Below are 26263 nucleotides of genomic sequence, written 5' to 3'. Positions count from 1 at the left end.
ATAAATGTTCCATCTTTACACTCTCTTAAGTGTGTCAATATCAACAGCAGTGTAAGGCTACCGAGCACGCAACAGAAACTTTATACTAGTTTTATACTAGCATTATACTAGCTTTAACTTGGAATCCAACATTCGATGTACTTCGATGACCTTCGCATTTTTATAGGATTTTCCGTCTTACTTTTCTTTATAACGTTGGCCTTTTTGCATGGGGGAACTATACACCATTTCCAGGACAAGAAAGTGCCCCTGCTCGCTACTGCAACCCGGAACATCCAAGGACTGGAATACAAGTTGAAAAACTTCTATCTCCCCCTCAAATATCTGTCATATCTGCGTGTTTGACTGCGGGAGACATATGACAGCGCTAGCGGGTACCATACCCACGATGATGCGCCCCACGCCACCTCAAAATTATCCGCGGGGCAGCTTCCCACTGGAAGGTAAGAAATATCAATCACCCATCCGCGGGGAACCTGCGTGAGTGTTATGGCTGTATTTCATATTTACTGTTGTAAACATTTGTAAACTGTTCAAGCGGTAAACAAAAAAATAAAAATAAACGGAGCAATGGTAGTCATTTGCAGTTCAAGTAAACCTTTAGTTATGAGCGTGTTAATAATGTTATTTGCGTTTTTGGTTGTTAATTCAGATTCCCAATTTGCGTTCTCAATCTACAATAGGACTGCATCAGAACAATTATTGTTGTTCTGATGCAGTCTGAGATATAGTCTGAGATATATTTACGGCAGTTATGTGTAGGCCTTTTGTTTGTTTTCTGCCTTAAAAAAGTTAAAACTAAATGATTAAACTCCCAGGTTAATTTGCTTGTTAAATTGGTTAACTTGACGTTAAATAAGTTAATAAAATGTCGTAAACAATGATAATAAGAAATTTAAAGTGACAATAGCCTACTTGTTGAGCAACAAGTTGCTTCAATGTGTATATATTAGGATGAACATTCTAGATGAGCAAACAGTAATGTTTGTAGTTATTTATGTTAACAGATAATAATATCTTGAAATAAACTATATTAATATTTACTTAGTGCTCTTGGGTTTCGGTTATTTCACATATGTATTTTCACAGAAAGAAGATTAACCATTTGTTCTATTAAATTAAGTAGACTATTTATTTGAACCTCTAGGTAATTGGGAGAAGGTGTAAATGACTACTTTTTCTTCATATACATCATGTTATTATAACCATTAACAGGTTTGTTTTGTGTCGCGCAGTCTCTACCCCGCTAGGTCAAGGCAGAGTAAACCAGCTCGGTGGAGTTTTCATAAACGGCCGACCTCTGCCCAATCACATCCGCCACAAGATCGTGGAGATGGCTCACCACGGCGTCCGGCCGTGCGTCATCTCGCGGCAGCTTCGTGTTTCCCACGGCTGCGTGTCCAAAATTCTGTGCAGGTACCAAGAGACCGGTTCCATTCGGCCCGGTGCCATAGGGGGAGGAAAACCCAAGGTGAGCTCGTGCATTAGAGGGGCCCCCTACCCTCTACGCCAGATTTTACGATGCCCTGTCGCACTTTAAAACTTGCTCTGCCACCAGGGTAGATTTTAAAGTGTGGGACTAATTCAGGTTACTCAGCATAAGTGCTATTTAGTGTGTATAAATGTGCGCTAGGCTTTCTTTGTGGTGAGCCTTGTTTTTCCATTTCAAAAGGTCCCAATCTAGTATTAAGTGACATATTGATAATATGTATTTTATAACTATAAGTGTAATGCAATTAATTGTATTGGTGTTACCTATCGACAGGTTTCATGTGACCAGTAGGCTATTAAACGTTATGCGCATCAATATGATTCTGATTATGTTTATCAATAAGGTTTAAATAATAGTCATATTATTCACAATGAAGCACTAATCAAAATCTCCATGTTTTTCTTTGTATTTCTTTGAAATTTAATTTGAACATATTTAAATACACTGCAAATGCACTATATTGGCCAATGATAATAACAATAATAATAATAATAATACGCATCTTCCTCTTCAACCCCCTCGTCTTCATCATCACAATCATCATAATCATCATAATAATAACGATAATAATAATGTCATTATAGCAACTGGCAACACCGGATGTCGATAAGAAAATCGAGGAGTACAAGCGGGACAGTCCGGGAATATTTAGCTGGGAAATTCGGGACAAACTTCTGAAAGACGGGGTCTGTGACCGGAGCACTGTTCCTTCAGGTAATATAATCTTTTCGTTTCCAACCCATGGCAACGTATGGAACAACTGTACTTTACCATTTCTACCAACAACCTGCTTAACTCAATTAAATATTTTAGTGTAGTGGTTCTTCATAGTTTCTTTTAAAATATGTCTACAAGTTTTGTGCATCTGTTAGTATAGCCTTTTTAATACATTTTTGGAAAAGTAGAACAAAGTTATATTTTGGACTGAAAGATTTTTGTATAGTTCGAAAACTTTTGAATGTCCTCTTATTTCCTTAATTCAGAACAAAGTTACGCTAATAGTTAAATCAGAGTTCAGTCAAAGACAGGCCTACAACATACATTCTCTTTTTATTGTTTAGTTTCTTTAAAACGCAGTGTAGCATTTTGAGCATTTCAAGTAGCTTAATTAATGGCATGTTTTTTTCAATCGTATAGTGATAGTCTAATACATATAGGCTAACTTACCACGCAGAGACAGTGAAATGATTTTTGAGGGAAGGAAAGTAATATTTCTGGCTGCTGTAAATGAATTCGCACGGAAGTCTTTATTCGTGATTTTTTATTTGTTTCCTAGTGAGTTCGATCAGCCGAATTATGCGATGTAAATTTGGGGGTAGTGGAGAGGACGACGAAGAGATGGAAGACATCGAGAAGAGGGAGTTGGAACAGAATGGAAGAAGGGCGAAACACAGTATCGACGGCATCCTAGGCGACAGATGTGAGTGGGGACATCTTATTCTCTTAGTATCCCAAACTTGACTGACGATATCTGAAACTTTTAATAGGCTACTATTTAGGATACCCGTTAATCGTATCAAATAAGCTAGGCTGTAAAGGTAGGCTATCGTTACATTTCATAAACTAAATGAGAGAGCAAGAATCTAGCCTGAAGAAGAAAAATGACAGAAAACGTCGTGTTAAATTCAAAACAGACGAATGTTTTGAATTTAACAGTAACTGTTAACTGTTTTGAACAGTGAGTGTTTTTATTCGGACGCACTGATGGTTCCTTGTTGATAAGCTAATTTAGAATTTTGTCAGTTTTTTTGGCAGAAATTTAATTTAAATGGGTGATAGGCCTATGAATTTTCTTGGAAAATATATAGCCTGCAATATTTAATGGAGTAGCTTACCATTCAGTAGGTTCTTAAAGTGTTTTATTTCTCAAGTAGGCTATGTTCTCAAAAAAACAAACAAAAAACAAACAAACAAGCAAACAAAAAAAAAAAAAACTAATATTTGTGAAAGGTGCTTTGTTTTGACCTTTCCACCGGCAATATCTCTCCTCCCTCGAGGCCCTTCATGTGTAGAGGTGGGGGGTGGTAGAATGCATGGTGAATGCATCATCAAAGGCGCTGAATTAACCGCCGTCCACGAGACCTGTTGGCATATTCCTCCCTCAGTAGAGGCAAGTCTTCCAACAAAAAAGAAACCATTCGATCTGGCGATATAACTAAACTTTACTTGGGAATTATTATTTCGATAAAGTGTTTAAACGTCAGTGTTGCATTAACAGTGTTAACAGAAATTAACAGTTAACACAATTAACAGAAATGTTTACTAACGCTTTCGGATGTGTGACGCGTGGTCTAGTTCTAGATAAAGAATATTCTTTGAATTAATGTAGCCTATCAAGTTTATTCTAGATGAGTTTAAGTTTGCCATTTTGAGTTTAAGTTTACTTTTCATAAGTTCGGTTTTATTTGGTCATGTAATATTTTAAAGATATTTCCCAGTCTAGTAACAACTCTAAAAATAGTTTTTTTAATAATCATCACATTTTAGGCCTAGAATGGACTATGCCTGAAATATGATGGCCAAGTCCACCGACTCAGGTCATTTTTAATAATAAAAAATAGCCTAATAATCACGTTAGTAACTGAAGACACTGAACATACCAGTAAACTTGATAAATAATCTACAAGAATTAGTGCAACCCACTTGTTAATACATGTCATGAGGTGTGAACACGTGCAGCCCATAACCCCTACCACACACCTTCACTAGCTCTAGAAAATGCGATCAGTCTATTTTTTCTTATAGCAACATAGATAGATAGATAGAGAGAGAGAGAGAGAGAGAGAGAGAGAGACTGACTATCAAATAAGTTGACCAAACATTTGTACAACTGTTCCATTCTGTACAAAGACGGGACTTGCGCACACAATTGGACACTTGAAGATGAACTTGGGAAACAATGCTGCAAGAGTCCATTGAAGCTCACGCTTCGGCTTCATGCCGACAATAGCAGGACTGTGAAGCAGCTTGGCCAACACAAAAGAAGCCAAACTTTTTATAATTCCGCGAGAAAAGAAGAAAAAGTGCCCAAAGAAAAGAGCTAAAAAGGACGGTATGAGCTTGCAATGGGGGATGAATAATTCAGTGATTGCCAATAGCCACAGCTCATGTAGTTTTATAGACTGTCCAGTTCCGTTCTCCGTTTTCACATAGCCTAAAAAAATTATTTACGTCCTCTAAAGATGCGGACTGTCTTTATGGAATGAACTTGCAACCATTTTGTTAAAATAAATACTGTCATACACTAAAAGGCTGTCTTAGAAAAAACATTTTGTTTCTACTTTGCGACTGATGATGGTATGCTGCCTTTGATTAGTATCTGCTGTTTACGACTAAAACTTTGCGACCGTTTCGAACTGGAAATACGAGAAATAAAAATATATGAGTTAGTCTATGCAAATTTGAACATAAAATGTCCGAGAACGTTGGAAAATAAGCGAAAATATTTTGGATTTGCGCCTGGTGAAAGAAAAACATGGATGATGGAGAAATGTATATGCAGTCGCGGCCTTACAGTTTATTTACCTGCCCGTGTTCAAATGAAATAAATGCATAAGAACCTCTTCTTGACGTGTTATAAATGTGTCCGTTGCTTAGTTGTGTGCCGTGCAAAGATTGAATGGACATGCAGGAGTTGAATGGGCACTTGTTTTTCTTTCCTGGAGGGGCGCACTGCCCCCCTGGTCACGATGGGCCCGCCCTTGTCACATGCACGACCGCATTATTCGTCCAACGGGCTCTCTTCTTGCAAAATATCCTCGGCTAGATTATATCTGTCCTTCTATTTTTCACACTTTCATCTTGTGACTACACACTTCCTGCCCCCCGCTTGTCTGTGGTGTAAATTCATAAACAGTTTGCGTGCTCATTTTTTTTGTTTGTTTACACTTTCAGTGGACTTACAGCTATTTTGGTATATGCAGAACTAGTATTTACATTCTGAGGATGAATACATATTAAATTCCCAATAAAGCTCCTCTCCTATGTACGTGAGGGATCAATACCTGATTGCTTATATTAGATTAGATTAGATTAGATTAGAGCTTTATTGTCCTCAAGAGGAGATTCATTTGTTCATTGACTGTTCTGTGTCAGGGGCTTTACCAAGTGTGTAACACAGTCAACTGAAAGAGGCTCTCGGTTTCAAAGCTGATGGCAGCCAGCTCATAAAACATGTGACCGGGACAGTAAAGCAGACAATCCCCATTGAACTGCGGCCTCTGTGTTCTCCGGATTGCCCCGGCAGCAGCAGTGTCTCCCCCTCCCTGCTCTCAGGCCATTGTCTTTACTGCTCCGAATTAAAATCTGAAAAGGACCCTTTCAGCGTTACTGGCCAAATATTGATTAAGTAGGTGTTTGCGGAGGTTGTTGTTGTGGGGAGAGGGCCTGGCTGTTCTCTGCCCTGCAAGGTTCAGGGTTCATTATCAGATTCCCTTAAATGCCGAGATCAAAGTCGGACGCTTCAGATTTATGTGTCTGGGAATGTGATCTGAGGGTTGGCGGGATTCGTTCTATGGAGCGGTCTGAGGACGATTTGAGCAGAATCGGGAGCCATGGAGAACCTAATGCGCTAAAATATAACCTATGAAATATAGTGCTATCCTTATGATATATGCTGTATATATTACTGAATATATTAGCAAAAGTCACTGTTATTTGTTGAATAGCATGCCTTCCTATGCATGCAGATATCACATGATGTACTGCGTCATTAAATGTCTTGTAAAATGTTTTTTTAAAAGAGTATGCAGTCAGTTCACACTGAACTGCACACCTGAAAAATGTGTGTATTTTATAAAATAATACATTTGGAAATATAACAAAAATGCATACTGTATTTGGTAATCAAACCATATTTATACATCATTTGCCATCTCAAATTATCTTGACTGATCTAAAGTTGTTATAATGTTATAATGCATTCAAATATTATAAGACCAACAAAAAATATGATGTTGTGAACAGAGATTTTGTACACTGTTTCTGTTCTATCATGCACAATAACATACACTGTGTTTATGATGAATACATTTATTCTCAGTAAAAAATTATTTGTCACTACTCTCTCTCAATCTTTCTTTCTCTTCCGAACAAAAGCTGGGTAATATCCACACTTGGTTATAGATCTTTCACATCAGTCACCTACACGCTGAACTGCAATCGGGAGTAAAGTTTTTACCTAGTTCGCAACTTTGAAAAGTTTTTTTTTCCGCTAATGACGTTATCTTACATGCAATTCCAATCCTGATTTTCTAATTCTTCCTCCAAACCCTGAGTTTCATTTGGAGGCTTGCAAACACTGCTTCTCTTTTAACCTCATTTACCTAATTAAAATTAGCAAAAGAGTTACCAAACTGAAACAGGTTTTGTGTCTCCCCCCACCTAAAAAAAAACAAACCTTTCAGAAACACAAACAGTCAGAAGGATAACTTCATCCATGAAAGGCAATCCAGGAAATGCTAATTGAATAAGCCTGGATCTTTAAACTCTGCCATGGTGAGTGCAGTCAACTCGTCATAATTAGGTTTATTGAGGCGAGTTCCAACAATCTGCTTCCATTCTTACAGGCTTATTGTCCTGGGCCAGGGGAACCAAAGGAATCAAACGCTGACAACACATGAAAGGGGGATAAGATTTAGCCGCTTTTGTCAAAGAAACTAAGCAGGACTTTGTTTGTGTAAATAAAGTACGGAATGGGCTCCCCTCTATTTAGACAAGCACAGGTCTCTAGAAAATGTTTTTTTTTTCAAACTGGGATAGATGCCAAAGAGGGAGGAAGGGAGAGAGGGAAAGAGAGAGTGAGAAAGGGAAAGTGATTGGGAAAGAGGGAGGGAGAAAGGAAAAGAGAGAGAGAGAGAAAGGGAAAGAGAAGGAGCACAAAAAGAGGAGGGAGCACGGTGAGCTGGTTTGTGCATGTTTGTACGTAGCAGCATTCTTTTCTTGGTGAACCATATATTGCATCCTTAGATGTTAGATGTTTTTCTTGAGTGAAGATTTGATCCTCCTGTAAGAATTCCTGCTTTCTGCGCCGGCTCTCTCACTTTTTGCACCAACTTTTGGTCTTACTCCATATTCCCTTTCTTCTCTTCCTCCTCTGAAGGGCCAATTTCTTGTGCCTACTGACTTTCCAAGCATGAAAAAACACACTTATCTGTAATTGAATGGTGTCTCTATGCTTCATTAAAGCTTCTTTTCCTTTTGGCACTGGCATTGTGGCTCCCCAATATTAATTCAAAGAGCAATCGATGAATGAGGGCCATCTTTGAAGTGGGGGGACTCGGTGCGAGCTCTCGGAGTGGCCCCTTGGCAGTGATGAACTCCGCACATTCAGGCCGCCGCTCCGCAAGACAGTTTGAAGAGACTCAAAGAGACCTGAAAGAAATCTGGCCGGCAGAGGTCAAGGAGAATGCCTTTCTGCGGCAGCGCCGGCCGTTTGTCGGACGCATTAACCTAGCAAAACTGCGAGGAGAGAAGGAAATGAATGGAGGCGAAAAGTTTCGGAGGCTGAGGAGAGGTTAGAGAAAAGCAGCAAAATGACAATGTTTAATTGGGGAAATCCAGACAGGGAGTTGTCAGTCACTTAATTTGAAAGGCCTGGGTCTTAAACTCTGTTGGGTAATTGGATTATCCTTGGAAACACTGCGATGGCGAAGCGAAGGGTCCCTGTTGATTTCAATGGGAGAAAAGAACTGAGAAAGAAAACCCATCTGAAATCCAGCATAATCATAGCTTATCAGACCAGAATGGTAACATTGTGCTCTGACATTCGCACAGAAAAAGACGAGAGTGCAATTTCTCAATTCTTTTTTTGTTTGCCCATAAATATCTTCTGCAAAGCAATAATGTGTAGTTTCCCTAATTCAACCTGTACATTTTGACTCGTATAAGGAACGTGTTCCTCAAGGTTGACTTTTCTGTGGGTTACTAGTAAATTTGAGGATTTGTAAGAGTGAAGATGATAGATGAAGAGAAATGAACAGATAAAAAAGAGTGCATGATGAACCTGGCTAGTGCTCGTAATGGGAGAGTCGGGTTTTATAAACCAGACAAATGTAAAATGTCTAGAAGGAAAACGTTGTAATATCTTCCTAAATGTAAATTTTAAAGTGAACATAAGAACATGAGAACATATGAAGACGAGAACATTCAGGCCAACCATTAACCTACAAACCAAGCTGCTGGAGCACATTCCAGAGAGATGGGGAAGAGAGGAGAGAGATGTAGCCGTCAATCATTGCTCCGACAGGAGTTTGCTCTCAAAAGCCAAATGCTATGAAAGCATCAAAGCAGTAATTGACTGCCTGCGCCCAGTTTGGGGTCCACGGGACCTCTCCGGTTTGGGAGTCCACAAAACCTGTCCCTCCCGTCGCTGTGTTTGTGCCCTCGGAGAGGGCGGCCGGACCTGGCGGCCTGCGCCTGGCTCTCCGGGCGAGAGCCGCGTGCTTCCGCACGGCGCCGCCCCAGGGTACCGCGCCGTCGCGTCCCCCACGCTCTAAACGAGCAGTTAGCGCCTCATGCTGGGCCGACATAATGTCCCAGTGTATCTGCTTATGCCTCTTTGTCACTCCGAGTATGAACTAGATTAGGTAATGATTTATCTCTTTAAAGCCCCCGTCTCCCCCCTCCCTCTCTCATCTCTCTCTCTCTCGGGGACGCACTCAAACAGCTTGGGCTGGTAGTTAAACGTTTGGCTTAGATGTCCTCATCATTATATATTCTTATGTTCTTACGTTCCTGGGTATTTTTTTTTACTGTCACTTTAAGCTGTATGTTTAAGCAGATATTACCGCTTTTCGTTTCTTATGCTTCACATTTGCCTTAAATGTTATATTTTTTTAAGCACTTGCCGAACACGCGATGACGCATAAGAATAACTGGTATATAAAAAAAAAACCCCCAAAAAAACGTAAGACCCATTTAATGTGTTTCTCAAGACAAAGTGTCACAGCAGTTGGGTTTAACTGCCACCTCCTCTCTCCCACCCCACTGTTCACTGGCAGCTGCAGAGGTGGGAGTCTCCTTAGCAAATCAAGCCAGGCTCCGGCCCCGTTTAACAAAGTGCCGGGTGCAGATGGGCCCATAGAGTGTCAGTTAACCTTTATTCCCTGTGCATCTGCTGGCCTTCTATGTACTGTTTTATTCAGTAGGAGAGTCACTCAGCTCCCTCTCCCTGAAAAGGCCAGCATTGCTTCCCTGCAGAAGTGGATTGTTCATTTGTCCCTCCTGCCTTTTGTGTGTTTTGGGGGAACACATGTCACCAGTTCAATTACCCCCTTCATTAACTGCCCCAAGTGAACAAGCCGCCCATCCCCGTCAGCCAGGGGCGTTAAAGACACACATATGGCCAGAGCACACACACACACACACACACACAGGCACAGGCACAGGCACACACACACACACACACATACACTACACAAACATACACACCACACAAACACACCACATAAACAAACACAGACACATGGACACACACACACACACACTTTTACTTGTAGGCATACCTAAATAGTCATTAACACATACTCATGCAAGCACAGGTCACTCTCCTTTGGGTTTCAAGTCTTTTTATAGTTAAAAATACTCTTCCACATATGTGTGTGTGACTGGGGATGGTGTAGAAACTGTACAAATGGTCAGTATATGCAGCAGATACGAGATATATACCAATATGAAGCCATTGCAGCTCATTGCAGCTCCATGTTTGTGTGTGCTTGGTGTGCACACACAGACATGTAAGTCACAGTCCTCTCAGGTGCCAGCGACACAAAAACAGTTTCTCAGTGTCAGTGGAGGGGATCCATCTCTTCACTCACACACAGAGGTGCTTCTGTGGCATACACCAGGCTCCATTAGGGATATAGTACATCCCTCTTTCAGGGACGAAAGTATCAAAGTATTCTGTAAACTTCTCTGATTGTTGTTCATACAGTATCAGTATCTTCCTTACTTTTTTTCTGTATCATTCTCCCCTGCTCTCTCAGGGGCATGATGGGAAAATGAGCCCGGGGCCATGGTGGATGAAGGGGCTTATGGGGAGTGGTTCTGTGGCGGGGGGTTGGCGGGAGGCGAAGCCCTTGCCCTGCTCTATCTTGTCCAAAGGAGTGCACAAATTCTCAGCTCTCCCATTCATTTAGATTTCATTTAGAGGGTTAGCCGGCCAGTCACGGAGCGGAGTGGGAGGACGGTTTTGGGGCGCCCCCCTGCTGTGCCCTTCCCCAGCCCCCAGCGGCCCCTCTCCGGCTCCCTTTGTGCCCCTCGCTCCCCTGCTGGGGAGGTGACAGGGTTCTCAGAGCCAAAACGAGGGCCGCCCTGATGGATTCCACAGATGGAGCGTGGAAATCGGCCGAATGGATCCCAGCCACAGGCTTGCGTCTCCAGGCCGAGAGAAAGAGGAGGGGGGGAGGGGGCAAGGGGGGGGGGTGAAGAATAACTCAAAGAGAGAGGCAGAGAAAGAAATTCAAGGGGGATCACAAAAGTAAAAGTGTCATTCGCCATTAACTCAGAGCGTGTGATGGAGTATCGTCCTCGCGGCCGCTAATAATAAAAATGCGGAGGAAGAAAAGAGAGACGGGAGAAAGAGGGGCACGCCGCCCTGCCCCGCCCGCCTCGGCCTTCTGTAAACAAGATGCGGCTCTTCAGAAAGGCCTTTCATTCAGAACTGCCCCTCTTTTTCCTGTGGGATCTGGCACTTCTCCTTCTCATTGTCTTTCTCTTCTTTTTTCTTTCTTTTTTTTGTCCCGCTTTGTTTCGCTTCAGGGGTATCATTTCGAATTTCCTTCTTCGTCCAAGTAATCAGAGTTTGCTCGCTGCAGTGACTCTTGTTGAGCCAGTATAAAACCTCATTGCTCTAATGTCCTGGCCTGTGGAGTGAAAGGTTCTGTGTCCATTCAGCTCTAAGAGAATTTAGACGTCTACAACATTTTATTTTAAAAACATTACATCAGCATAATATGTACTCGGAGTTGATTTAAAACTAAACATACTGATGTATGGTTATCCATACTTTATAAACCTTCATAACCGTGTTCCATTTCCATGGTATTGAGTGTAGTACCTGAAATGTTCTCTTTGGTAACTGAGTACAGTTGTGAAACATTGGTGTGTGATGTGCTCTTTAGTAACTGGGTGCTGTTGTAAAATATTTGTATGTGACATGCTATGTAGCACCTGGGTGCAGTTGTGAAACTTTGGTATGTGATGTGCTCTCTGTGAAACATTGGTGTGTGATGTGCTCTTTGGTAACTGGGTTTAGTTGTGAAACATTGGTGCGTGATGTGGTCTTTGTGAAACGTTGGTGTGTGATGTGCTCTTTGTGAAACGGTGTGTGATGTGCTCTTTGTGAAACGTTGGTGTGTGATGTGCTGTTTGTGAAACGTTGGTGTGTGATGTGCTCTTGTGAAACATTGGTGTGTGATGTGCTCTTTGTGAAACGTGTGTGTGATGTGCTCTCTGTGAAATGGGGTATGCTCTGGAACGTTGGTGTGTGATGTGCTCTCTGTGAAACGTGGTGTGTGATGTGCTCTTGTGAAACGTTGGTGTGTGATGTTGTGAACTTGGTTTGAGCTTGGAAACGTTGGTGTTGATGTGCTCTCTGTGAAACGTTGGTGTGTGATGTGCTCTCTGTGAAACGTTGGTGTGATGTGCTGTTTGTGAAATGTTGGTGTGTGATGCGCTCTCTGTGAAACGTTGGTGTGTGATGTGCTCTTGTGAAACGTTGGTGTGTGATGTGCTCTCTGTGAAACGTTGGTGTGTGATGTGCTCTTTGTGAAACGTTGGTGTGTGATGTGCTCTCTGTGAAACGTTGGTGTGTGATGTGCTCTCTGTGAAACGTTGGTGTGTGATGTGCTCTTTGTGAAACGTTGGTGTGTGATGTGCTCTCTGTGAAACGTTGGTGTGTGATGTGCTCTCTGTGAAACGTTGTGTTTATGTGCCTGTGCTTGTTGTGTGGAAACGTTGGTGTGTGATTGCTTGCTCTGTGTGAAACGTTGGTGTGTGATGTGCTTGTGAAACTGGTGTGTGATGTGCTCTATGTGAAACGTTGGTGTGTGATGTGCTCTTTGTGAAACGTTGGTGTGTGATGTGCTCTCTGTGAAACGTTGGTGTGTGATGTGCTCTTCGTGAAATGCTGATGTGTGATGTGCTGACGCAGCCTGCCACTCGGATGAGGGTTCGGACGTGGAGTCGGAGCCGGACCTGCCCCTGAAGAGGAAGCAGAGGCGTAGCCGCACCACCTTCACGGCAGAGCAGCTGGAGGAGCTGGAGAAGGCCTTCGAGAGGACGCACTACCCCGACATCTACACCCGCGAGGAGCTGGCCCAGAGGACCAAGCTGACGGAGGCCCGCGTGCAGGTGCGTCCTGAAGCCCCGCCCCCCCCCCTTCAGACTCCCCCCCACAGCAACACAGACTGAGCAGGGCCTGCAATCTTAACCACTGAGCAGCTTTGCACTTTGACATTTTAACAGTTGATGGGTTATTGCACTTTGGAACAAGTTCAGCCGTCGCTGCAGTTAACAATAAGTGGGGCAGCACTTGCTCTGAGAGCAGCGATGTGCCCCTCTCTCCGGATCGATTCCGGACGGCGCGAGCCTGGGCCATGGGGAGGAACCTCCTGGAGAGATGCGTAATTGGACATAAAGTCGCACAGGGAGAGGCGGTTTCAGCGGGCAGGCAATTATCCAACCTATTGATTAATACACAACTGCTCCGGCCGACTGCAGCGACCACATGACTCCGTGACGGCGACGTATGTGCCACAGCGCCCCCCTCCCAAACTGACGGAGGTGAAAGTGGGAGCTGAAAGAAAAATAGGGAAAAGTTATTTAAGAAGTTCTTAAGAAGATGCTGCATGTTTCTTGTTGCTCAGAGCTAAGGACAAAGCACATTAGCAGTTTCATTAGTGACTCTTTTAGGTTTCACTCCCTGAGGAATTGCCGGGATGTAATTTAGCAGCTTTATTATAATGGAACTTCTTTCATTCAGGTGTAAAGGTGTATATGTATTAAACACAGGATGAAGAGAATATCATTTAAAATACAAATCAAACAGAACTTTTTGCTATCCATTTGTATAAATTTTGTGGACGAGATGGGAAAACAAAACCCACTCCTGATCTAATTACATTGAAGCATGCTCAAAATTTTGCCCTATCTATCATTTCATAAGGCTGATTAACTACCAGACCACTGTTCTGTATATTTTTCCTGAAACATTCCGATGAAGGCCATAAGCACGTTGCTGAAAATTTACACTGAAAGACATCAGCCTGGGACCTGGATCTTCACTCTCATATACACCTTCAGTATAGCCTGGCGCATTCCTGAACCCCTGACCCCTCCTGCGGTCCTATTACTAGATCAGCTGTTATGCTGTAGCTATAACCCTGTGACCCCAGCCCCCCCAACCCCTTCACATACATACATTCCTGGGGGTCCTCATCCTGCCCCTGGGGCCCACTGCAGAATCAGCTCCAAAACATACACAGCAATTTCCCTGCACTGGTGTGGCATCCACCTCCCATGCAGCTGAACTTTGAATTGGTTGTGCGGTGTTAGATGAACACAGTCATTGCTCCTCACAATATCTATATATAACATCTGTTATGTAGTAATGTTCTCTCTGTTAATATTGCGAAACAGTCCCAGACTTAATTATACTGATATGTCATTTTTGGATTACATTTCACAGTTTTGACTGTCTGCCACAAAGGCATGACATCATCACTGTGTCCCAGCCACATAATTTCCAGGTCTGCTTCTTCAGACCAACTTATAGCTTTAGATTGGGGAATGCAAGCCAGCACACACACGCACATGCTCAAACACACTCTCACACTCAAACACACACACACACACACCTACACATACAAACACGTGCACATGCATGCACACACATACATACCAGTGCACACACACACACACACGCACACACGTGCACACACACCTCTGATCCTGTGCCTCTTCCTCCAGGTGTGGTTCAGCAACAGGAGAGCTCGTTGGAGGAAGCAAGCGGGAGCCAGTCACCTGATGGCGTTCAATCACCTGATCCCCGGGGGGTTCCCGCCATCCGCCATGTCCAGCCTGCAGCCCTACCAGCTGTCTGACAGCCCCTACCCTCCCACATCCCTGGCACAAGGTGAGCGTCTCCCTCAGGTGCTCCCAGAGTGAGCTCTGATCCCACAGGCTGCGGGTTTGATTCCCAGAGGGGGCACTGCTGCTCTACCTTTCGGCTAGAATTTTATCTGGCTCTCTTCAGTGAACATCCAGCTGTTTAATGACATTTAGTAACATAGGGAAATCCTAGAAAATGGTGGTTGCTAAGCAGATATATCACATTATCCTTACTGGAAATCACACAGTTCCTAATTGTAATTCAGCTTGTGGCTGTGCCTGTGTGGGGTCAGTGGTTTCATTAAGTAGTTGATGAAAATGAGGAGCATAACTAAATGCTAACTCTGGCTTCTCTATCTACCCTTTTCTTTTTGCCTCCCTCTCTGATTCCATCTGCTTGCTGAATTCTGTCCCTCTCCCTTCTGCTGTCCCTGCTCTCTCTCTCTCTCCCTCCCTCCCTCCCGCAGGGTCAGAGCAGCACAGCACACTGCACCGGCCGCAGCCGCTGCCACCCACGTCGATGCACCAGAGCGGACTGACGGCCGCCGGGGCCGCCGGGCAGGACAGCGGCTCCGCCTACTGCCTGGCCTCTGGGCGCCACGGCTTCTCCGGCTACCCCGACAACTTTGTGTCTCCGTCCGGACACTCCAACGCCATGACGCCGGCCATCAGCAACGGCCTCTCTCCCCAGGTGGGTCCTCACGACCTGTCTCTGTGGTCATATACACACACATGCACACACATGCACACACACATGCATGCACGCACACACAAACACATACACAAACACACACAAACACAGACACACACACACACACACACACACACACAAACACACACATTCATCAACAAATACACACACACATACACACACACACACATGCACACACAAATACATACACAAACACACACACGCACACACACACACACACAAACACACACATATACCAACAAATACATACACACACACACACACCCACACTCTCTCTCTTTTTGTCTCTGTTTGTCTGTCTCTCTCTCTCGCTCACACTTATTGCATGTATATGCAGCCACATGCACATGTGCCATCACATATGTAATCTCTCAATATATCATCATATTCATTTTACATATTTTATATAATTTCAGCATCACATGCTTGCACTGGGTATATGGACAAGGCCAGTTGAATTTTTCTTAGAAGTCTGCTGAGTAGCTGTTGTGGAAACTGGCTGGTGGTGTCCGTGGTCCCAAGTGTGTGCCTGTGCATGTTACTGCTAGCTGAGGAAGTGAAACTGACTCACTTTATGTGCTTTTGCAGCAAATTCAGTTACACTTCACCCTGGGCTTCAGTTGATATAAGGTTAATAACTTGGTGGTGACTGTGTGTTGTTTTGGTGAGATAAAAATGATAAGGAGAGAGAGAGAGAGAGTGAAAAAGGTTCTTGTCTGGAAGATGAGAGGGAAAGGGGAGGTAAAGCATTCTGCCAACAGCGCAAATGAAAACTGAAAAGACAATTATGGCCAATTACACACTCATCTCAAGCTGTGATAGGCTGCCTTTACAGCAGGGGAAGGCTTTAACAGGCAGAAAATAAGATTTTAATAGTACAGAGGAAGGCTGGGAGAAACACATGGGACCTGTGAGTCCCCTGTCTCCTGCCTGCACTATTACCCACCTGATAAAAAGGCACGCACGCACACACACACACACACACGCACACACACCATTCTGACTTGATGTTGCATTTTCTGATTCCCTGTGTCTCTACTGGGCCTCTGTTTCTTGTGTCTTTCCTTGTATTTATTTTTAACCTGAGACACAAGATGTATTTTCTCAGGGGCGATTGAGAGCCAGGCTCCAGTGGCGAGGTACCACCTCCCCTGCTATTAGAGCACTTTACGCAGCTGTGAGTTCAGACAGAGCCCTCTGTGCTTCGCTACAAGACGGCTATGGCCTGCGGTGCTCGCTAGAAGATTGGCTGTATGTGTTTTTTATACAATCAAAATGTAATAAACATTGTTGTTAATACTAGAAACTCAAAAATCCCTCTCAAGATTGTTGGTTTAGTATCCCTTTGTTTAAAAAAAAAATGTGTGCACTGGTCCTCATCTTGGGAAAATATGATTGCTTAACCTAAATATTATTTTCCCAGCAGACAGTTCAATATTTTGTGTACGCTTCCCATTTCCCAAATTTCTTTATCTGAACCCTCATCTTTAATGAGACGTTTTACACTCAGCCTTACTGCCACAATAGTTTCCTCTTTTAGACCAAATACACGGTGTCCTTATTGAGAGGCGCACGTTCTGCTCTTTTGAAAATTCTGAGATGGGACGAAGGCGGTTTGTTTATTTCCTTCATTCGCTTCAGATTACGCTGACCGGCCCTCGCTGCCACCGCTCTCTCTCTCTCTCTCTCAGATATTTAAATGGGAGCAATGGCAATCAAGCATTCATTCAAGGCCACATTTACTCGGCCCCTGCAGTGATGGCTGCAGTCATGCACACCACGCAGTTGTTTACGTTCGGCGGGTCACAATATGGCAGTCGCTGTTACTCGCCCTGAAGAATTTCGCGTGAGCGCGCAAGGGCCCGCCGGCGCTCAGCTCCATCGGGAACGCGCCGTCGTCTTGGGCGGGCCGGGTAAACAGCGCTCGCTCGCTCGGAAATGTGGAACGTACGGAACGTTCCGGCGTCTTAATTGATTGCCGCCGATTGCGTTGCGCTCACAAAGAGGGCGCGGTAACGCAGTGTGTAATTTATGCAAATGACTTATCGGCCCGCAATTTATTTCACTTAAATGTTCATTATTGCGTTTCTGTGCACGACGTGGAATTGTTCAGTGCATCTGAAATGTGCTAATTTGTGTTCTGAATAGGATATTATCCATTCCCAAGTGTATCAATGATGTCTGATTTCTTACAGTGATACACCCAGTTCAATATTTTAATTGCATTTCATTTTACAACTATATATATATATATATATATATATATATATATTTATATGTATGATCTGAGATCCATTCTACTTAATGCAAGATAGATACTTGATACTTTTGATACTTTTCAGTAGGTTGCATGTATAAAGCACCCTTCAGTTTCCATAGGCACCGGGGTTCAAAGGTCAGTGCAAAGTGAGCCCTTGCAGGTTGTTCTTTCCCACTGGCGAAATCTCTTGTCGGCTAACATTTGATCCGGCACATACCTGCGGAATCATTTCCCACCGCTGCCATGGCTGCACGGGTTTCCACCCCCCACAGGCCGTAATCCCCGTGACAACCTAGAAACAGGCACGCCCAGCGGTGGCTCGGTTTTTATTGTGCGGTCCTTGTGAGCGGGAAGGATTTGTCAGACTGGTCATTCTTTTACTACGGAATGCACTGCCTGCATTGTTCCAGAAAGTCATTTGTTTAGCAAATAATGTTCGGTTGTCTCCGCTTTTCGTTCATCTGTGTCCTCTTACTGTTTTTAATTGGCTGAATCTTCCTGGATTTATGAAAAAAGGAAGATGTGATGCAAAAAAAAAAAGCAGATGCTGCCTTTTGTGATCATAAGACAAGGTGCTTTTTAACAAATCCAGAAATCCATGCCAGGTTATGATGATTGGTTATAGTTTAATAGAGAATAACAAGCGCTATTATGAGACAACTGTGACAATAATACTACACATCAGATCCCCCCTCCCCATCTCTCTGTGATGAATGGAGGGCCTGACCTTCATGTGTTTCCTGTTTGGGGGGAACACGCTCTGTTCCTCACAGTTGTCGTCTTTTGACAGAAACTCCTGCAAATTGCACAAACGGTCCGAGTGTGTGTGCAGCCCCCAGCTGGGGAAGCACCGGCTAGTCTCACTCTATACTGCCATATTTCTCTCTCCCTGTCAGACCCCTTCTCTATTTCTCCTACCCACTCTCCCCCTCTCTCTCTGTCTCACCGTGGGCTTCAAAACGGTCCAAGAGATAAATGCCTGTGCTATATTCCATTATAAATGTCAAAAAGGTATGGGGGAGGCAAGAGGAAATGAGTATGTACTTGTACCAGCCTTTCCTCCATTTCCCATATTACCCTCTGGCTCTTCACACCTGTCTCTCCCGGACATGGTCTGTTAAGATGCCACGCTGGTCTCCTTCAGAGCGATAATGAGATATACGCGTCAGAAAGCTATCTGATTTGAGGCAAAAAGGGCAGAAAGAGAAAAAAAGAAAAGATTTCTTAGCCTTCTGAGCATTTCAGTGCTCATTATCATGTATTGAAGTCCACGCTTTTCTGTCTAAACAGTATGTGAAACGAGGATCGTTTCTGAGGAACGTTTTTTCTGGGGGTGAAGGAAAGCAAAACCTCTTCTCCAAATCAGAATTTGCCCCTCTGTTTTTATGTGGGGAAATGATTTAAAGGAAACCATCTGTCTGGGTGAACATGGAATAATATGTCGCTTATGTTCAGAACCCAAAGAATGGTGATTTCTAGGCATACCTGCTTTTGATTAACTATTAGGGGTAAGCAGAGTTCTGCATTTGTGAATTGATTGAATGTTGGGTATTGAGAGGTAGTTTTGATTTTACCGTGGTTGTCGCTAAAGTCTTCGTTTTAGGTTACAGCTGCACATCAAAAGTTTTTTCATACTCAAATTTTTTAAAATTCATTTAATGAATTTTGGGGGTATTTAAGGGGCAACATTTTCCCTCCGCTCATAAACATTCAGCACCCCTGAGGCATCTTTCTTCCTCTTAGCACCAAAGAAAAAAATTCCCTAAATTTGATTATCTCACCCGTAATGAAGTGCAGATCAGAGGCTTACGTACGTGCTCCCAAGCTCAAATCTTTCAGCACGGGGATGGATGCTCGTGTTCTGCTCTCGATCTTTCATCTTTCTTCATACGTCACTGATGATGTCTCAGTTGTGTGGAATGAGTTTTATATATTTTCAAGCACATTCATGATCAATTGTATAATTTTCCAAAAACTTAAATTTTTTCCCCCCACAAAAACGGCACACCAGTCTCTCTTTCTCTCTCTCTCTCTCTCTCTGTCCCTCCCTCCCTCTCTGTGTCTGTGACTACTTAAAATTTTTAAAAATGTTTTTTCAGACACGTCATTTAATTATTTAATTTCTTTGGTTGCCATGTTACATTAAAACGGCAAATAGTATAAAGCTATGTACATCTGGGGACAATAAAACAGTTGGGACATTCAAAGTTTACTCCTTTTCGAGTAAGTCTACTCTCTGTGGACTATACAGACCTCTCTGTTCTCAGTCTTCCTATTGGAATGCCTAATTTACTGCCTGATTAGTCCTATAGGACATTTTCCACTGAGAGTGTATTTCTTTACCAGTGCGCTATGAAAGAGATCACATGATTGTAATGAGCAAATTAAGAGCAGGAAATAAAAACTCTCTGATGGCACGTCCTGCTGTTGCTCAGCCCTCTCCCGTTGCATGTTTGTTTTAGAGTCTGTGAGTGAAAGCGTGTGGGTTTGGACCCGGGTAACGTGGTCATCCTCATTCCTACCTCTGCTGCGGATGTGTTCAAGGGACATGGGATGTGTACTTTAATCCAAATGGCTCTAGGCTTTGAGTATACTCACAGAGAAAAAGGTACAAAAAGATCCCTAAAAAAAGGCACAAGCACTTGTCACCGGGGAGGAGCCCTATAGGGACATACAATTGTACCCCAAGCCAGCAATATACAATACATTGTATCCTTCTTGCTTGTAAAAACACATTTTAAACATACTTTAAAACACCAAAATAGATAATTATTGTACTTTCATTTGGGAGTACATTTGGGAAATTGGTCTCTTGAAGAATAAAAATATTCCTCCTCTGTACCTTTATTTCTGAGAGTGTAGCATATATAATCAGAATTGCTTCTATAAAAATTGAACAGATAAAATATAAGATTCAAGTTATGTAAGTAACCCTTGATAAGAGTGCCTGTTATGCAAATTAATCCCCTGTCACCCATTCAAAACGAGTCTGTTTAATGATGTATCATTTCCCTCAGTATCTGTCACAAATGTTAGCACTGGCAGCCTCCTGGTATGACTGCTTGGCCACACAGTTGCTGTCCCGACACTGATTTTTTTTGGGTCTTTCCCCTCCCTCCCTAGGTGATAGGCCTGCTGAACCCGGGCGGGGTGCCCCACCAGCCGCAGAGCGACTACGCCCTGTCGCCCCTCCCCGGCGGCCTGGAGCCCAGCGGCGGCGTGACGTCCTCCTGCTCCCGCGCCCAGCGCCTGGAGGGCCTGCCCAGCCTGCCCAACATGCCCGCCCTGCCTAGCTCCCAGTCCTACTGCCCGCCCACCTACAGCTCCTCTGGGTACGGAGTGGACCACGTCCCCTCCTACCAGTACAGCCAGTACGGGCAAAGCAAGGTGGGAACCAGCTCTCATCTGCCTGCCTGCAACTAACTGCTCACCTGACTATCTGTCTGCACTGCATGACTTCTGTCCATCTTTGGTCTTCTGTATGGTAATCTAAAGTTAGAAAGAGAAACACATAAATAATAAGTATTTACTTCAGCATACTGATGTCTCTAGTTTTTATGTGATCAGTTGGTTTTATAGTGTAAAGCTTTCGCTTCTGCTGTTGAGTATGTTTGTGAGTTGGTCTGGTTTTGAACTTTGAAGATTTCATTGGTGTTACTTTGGAAATTCAACCAGGCCATTTTAACAGTAAAGGAAAAAAATTCAGGAGGTGGGGTTCTAGAAGTAGTATAAAAACCCACCTTTATGCAATATTTACATCCATGTGCCCACAAAAAAGTCATCTTTTGACATGTGGGTGATTGCAGAGTTCGGTTCCCTTCCCTTGACCCCGTGTGATGAGCTGCCCCTCCAACTTAGAGCTCTGTGCTAATGCCCAGAGATTTATTTTATGTAACGAATACATCTCGGGTTACATGAAAAACGGCATAAATATCACATGTGTGTGACAGACGGAAGAGAGCGGGAGAGAGAAAGAGAGAGAGAGGGGGAGAGAGGGAGACAGAGAGAGAGAGAGAGAGAGAGAGAGAGAGAGAGAGAGAGAGAGAGAGAGATACTGTCATTGTGGGAAAAAAACCTTATCAATGACATCTTGATGTTATTAATTTTCTGAGCCCTGAGACCCATGTGCTGCTGGGTGGTGGTGGTGGGTGGGAGTGACAGGGAGCAGTGGGGTGTGTGTGTGTGTGTGTGTGTGTGTGTGGGGGGGGGGGGGGGGGTAGACTGGGCAGAAATGAATGTGTTCTGAGGATTGAAATGGCCCCTGGCAGTCTACAATTTGAAACATGTGCGAGGTCAGCTCAAAAATCACTATTGATCGTCATCCTGGATTGATGCACCACGTCAAACTTAAACAGGATTATACATCGACCTAAAATCTGCAACCCCATCCCGCCGACCACCTCTCATTAAATATTACACAACAGCTGGAGCAACAGGGCTAGTCGTGACCCCGTGCACAGATGCTGTCATAACTGTCTGTAATGTGTCTTTTTTATTTCTTTGTTTTCCAGGTGTCTTTCATTATTTGAAGCCCGATATTGCCTGACCGAGAAATTCTCTCAAACCCTCAGCCAAGAAGACTCCCTCAATGCTCGTTGGGCGTGGTCTGGGTTTGGGACGAGGGGGCGGAGGGGCGGAGTTCTCAGATCCGGCGTGGGATGGGTTCATTGGGATAATCAGCGCTGAAATGGTGGAACGATCTAGTTACCAGTCATCCAGTCTACTCACTTTACCTCACGATTTGAAAACCACGGCAGTTTATGCTCGTGATCCAGGGGAAGGAAAGAGCAAGAAGAGGTGGAAGGACAAAATGAAAATGGTAAAAGTCAGGCGCTGCTTGGTGTGTATAAGGAATGATGGTGATGTCGCAGCAGGCAGAAGGCATCGACGAATCCCAGTGGCACTTGTTGGGACTTCTGCAAATAGACACTCGCAAGAACAAGGGCACAGTATTAGTGCTGGTTTTGGATTTAAAAATATGGCTTTGGAACTGCCAATTCGAACCAGCAAAGCAGGGACTTATTCCGTCATTGTACAGAATCATTTCAAAAGACTGAGAATCTCTATTATTAGATATTTTTTGTCCTTCGAGAGGAATGAAGAAGAAAGACATTTGGTGAAATATATGCTCTCTCCAGTCTTCTCTGATCATTGTGGTGCGACATTTAGTGAGAACAACAGAGACATAATAAGCGCGTGTATTCCAAACACAGTCCGAAAAGCCCCCAAGAATTATAAAATAGTACATTCATTGATGGTCAAATGTGAAAAAAAACTGAAAGAATTCTATTCAGCCCCTTCTTGATATTTTACCAAGTTCCAAGAATTATCCAACAGTCTAGCCATGCTGCATGGAAACATGAACAAGAGTTTCATCAGCAGAATTGAGGTGGCTGATGGTTATGACAAAGACAGCTCCAAAGAGGTCAGAGGTATCTTTGGAATGAGTTTGAGGAAAATGAGGATAGCTACGTAGATGGACACATAGATACATGAGGGAACATTGATGGTTGCAACTTAAACTTGGGTTGAGTCCCAAATCTTTAAAAAAAAAACAAAACAAAAAAACACAGCACACATCTTTTTCTTTTGGGCTTCAGGCGACTGATTTCCCTCCCTCTCCTGTGCGCTGGCTAGCTAGCACACCGGATGAGTGCGCACGAAGCAATCCATGCGTGACATAAATTTCATCTGTTACCTAGCCAACGGGACCACGAGCGGGAAGCCAACACGCGAGCTAAAGCAGGAGGAATGCTTTGCAGGCGGCATGGCGGACGTATGAGGCGTAGCTCGCTGTGCCGCAGTGCGCGGCCACGGCGAGATGCTTCATCAGGGCCTCCTCAGATTACACGCGGTCACATGCTCATCAAGCACTCCGCCTGACATCAAGCGTGTCCGACTGGCGCAAGTGCAGTAACACCAACCTCAGAAGTCACGACGCTCAATTGATTAAACCGAACTCAAGAACTGAGAAATGGAAGAGATTTTTTTTTTCCGCTTCCACTCGTATTTTTGTACGAAAACATTTTTGTAAATATGCGCCACAAATTTCATTAAAAAAGGCAAACGGACTGCATTTTTCTACATGGCGTAATGAAACCAAATTTGTTTTGTTTTCGGCTTGTTATGAGCCTGGAACTGCCAGTGTTCATGTGTAATTGAGAAAAGACCACAACTACGGTGAAGTGAACACATAGTTATTTATTGTTTAAGGCTTGTAGGTGCTGTCTCTGCTAGTTCATAGTCCCAAAGTAGCATTAGATGGTAGATTGGCCTTTTCTTTTAAGGTGACAGAAAATATAACATTGTTCATTTTTTTATACTTGCCTTTTTATATATACATACAAATATATATAATTTTCATATATGAATGCACCACATTATTTTGGTGTAAAATGCCTCGTGTTCAAATGCTGTACTATTTACTATTTATAACTAAAGAATAAAAATATCGACTAGAAACCGCTTTGAGCATTTCATTGTATGCCATGACAAATCACTTCATAACTTTCTATAATACAAATCTTACTGTGTAAAAAAAGCCCCACCAAGCGCACAAACACACTGAGTGATTATGAATCATTTGCCTTTTCTCTAGTATCATGGAAAAAATGACCTAAAGTAAAAGCTTATATTTTTTACCGTGAGTGCACTGAGTGCTGATTGGAGCTCCAGCACACTCTGGTTAAGAACTGGAACTGTAACAAACACAGCACTGTGTGTCAGCAGAGCCAGAGAAACAGATGACTGTGCTATTAATACCAATCTGCCCCCAAGCCATAGACAGAAATGTATGTATTTGCACAAACATGTATCAGCGATTTCTTTCTCCTTTCTTCTCATAAACAAAAGATATATATATATATATATATGAATTATATTTATTTCTATATATGTGCCTGATATTTTGTGTTTTTAAAAAGCTGTGTTCAGGTATATATACATAAACACACATAAAAATATGAGTCTTCCAATCGCCTCCACACATGCGTCATTGACCTCACACTGGCAAATTCCTTCTCACACGGGACCTTTTAATGGCCATAATGAGAGAACCAGACACCTGCGAGTGGGGTTAATGTTGCACCACAGTGAATGTAAGAGCATTAGTCATCACCGAGGACTCACGGTTCAGGAGGTTGCATTTAAAGATACGGCCACTCTCTGCGCAGAGAATAAAATACGATTACACTGAAAAGCATGAAGCCACCCTTCAGGAGGTTGTGCTCAGCGCTGTTTTTCTTTCTTGAGTGGTTTGGGGGTCTGCACCTGGAGCTGCCATTCTCACAGTGTGTGTGTGTGTGTGTGCGCATGTGCATGCGTCTGCATGTGTGTGTGTGTCTGCATGTGTACTGTATGTGTGTGTTTGTGTGTGTCTATATATGTGTGTGTGTGTGTGTCTGTGTGTATACTGTGTGTGTGTGTGTGTGTGTGTGTGTCTATGTGTGTGTGTGTCTGCGTGTGTACTGTATGTGTGTGTTTGTGTATGTCTATATATATGTGTGTGTGTGTGTGCGTGTGTTCATGTATGTATGTGTGTGCATGTGTGTGTGTGTGTGTGTGTGTGATAAAGTGTTGGGGATACATGTACAGTGTGTCTTTGTGTTTGAATGGACATGCATGCATGTGTATGCACTATGCGTGTCTGGATTTGTGTGAGTTTCTAAAAGAATGAGAGAGAGACATAGAGAGAGAGGGAGAGAGAGAAAGAGAGAGAGAGCAATGTGAGTTTTTGATTGTTTTGAGAGCAGGCAGATAAAATTTCAACGTTTTTCTTGTCCCCTGTAAACTCACTTTACAAGCACTTAACCTGTATGACACAGTGGGGTCAGGGGAAAGAGAGACTCTCCCCTTCCACAATGCCAGTGGATGTGACCCCACCACACACACATGGAGGACAACTTAACCTCTGACCTCCAAGTCCTTTGAAACCAGTGGCCCAGTTGACAGCAGCTGACAATTCCAGGAATTACTGGAGAGAAACAAAAGTGAATGATAGAGTAAGGGAACGGAGGTATTGAGATGAAGACAAAAGAGCATATTCTTATTTACTAACTCACAACTAGCTGTTTTGTAGTATACTGTACCTTACAGACGATACATGATACATTATAGAATTCATCACATAGAATGTGTGGTTGTATAGCAAATTATATTTGTCACAAAAACGGTCTAATGCAGACAAATCAAAAACATTACGTATTTTTAAAAAACAGTGTATATATCAAATTATTTGTATCTGTGTAAGCCCTCAATCTATCTGAAACCTATAATCAATCTAAAATTAACGCCCCCACTTCCAAATGACATTGTTAGTAAACACCAAGCTAGCTGCTAAAGTTAAACCTCTTAGGGTCCCAAACATGCAATGCCAGAACCCTATAGAGTTTAAACATGGGTGGGGCTAATGGTTCCGCAAGAGATTTTGGATGCAGATTGTCCAGATTGTAGATCTGAATCAAAACAATAACCACAGTATTTCGAAACAGAGAATCTTGGGAGTTACCTGGATTATGAAACTTTACGATAGAGTATGGCCCTTGATTATGGATATATAGATTATGGCCCTTGGTTACGAATGTTTCAACTTTGTTAAGGAGAAATCATGTAATTAATCAGATGAACTGACAGTGGGAAACGGTCCATATTCTTTGATCAATATTCATCAAATTAGACATATGATGGCTGG

General features: G+C 43.1%; 1 protein-coding gene across 2 annotated transcripts; it reads left to right on the top strand.

Moving 5' to 3' along the window:
* pax3a (paired box 3a) lies at positions 1-24039 on the top strand. 2 transcript variants are annotated; one of them, XM_064338294.1, is made up of 9 exons: positions 1-443; positions 1236-1471; positions 2077-2206; positions 2769-2912; positions 12645-12844; positions 14462-14627; positions 15070-15293; positions 20698-20961; positions 22086-24039. In XM_064338294.1, exons 1-9 carry the CDS (start codon positions 359-361, stop codon positions 22101-22103), a joined length of 1467 nt encoding a protein of 488 aa, XP_064194364.1. In that variant the 5' UTR covers positions 1-358; the 3' UTR covers positions 22104-24039. The 2 variants fall into 2 exon arrangements, with proteins under 2 accessions (XP_064194364.1, XP_064194365.1); XM_064338295.1 differs by having other exon boundaries at positions 1216-1471.
* Positions 24040-26263: the final 2224 nt, after the last annotated feature.

This window comes from Anguilla rostrata, chromosome 6 (genome assembly GCF_018555375.3).
Source record: "Anguilla rostrata isolate EN2019 chromosome 6, ASM1855537v3, whole genome shotgun sequence".
NCBI classification, from domain to species: Eukaryota; Metazoa; Chordata; class Actinopteri; order Anguilliformes; family Anguillidae; genus Anguilla; species Anguilla rostrata.
This window is presented reverse-complemented; position numbering and strand designations above follow the sequence as displayed.

Excerpts from the sequence above, each read along its gene's own strand:
- pax3a (XM_064338294.1), top strand. The coding sequence starts at position 359 with ATGACAGCGCTAGCGGGTACCATACCCACGATGATGCGCCCCACGCCA. Across the intron at positions 444-1,235 it reads GGGCAGCTTCCCACTGGAAG|TCTCTACCCCGCTAGGTCAA; the intron begins GTAAGAAATATC and ends TGTGTCGCGCAG. Across the intron at positions 1,472-2,076 it reads TAGGGGGAGGAAAACCCAAG|CAACTGGCAACACCGGATGT; the intron begins GTGAGCTCGTGC and ends ATGTCATTATAG.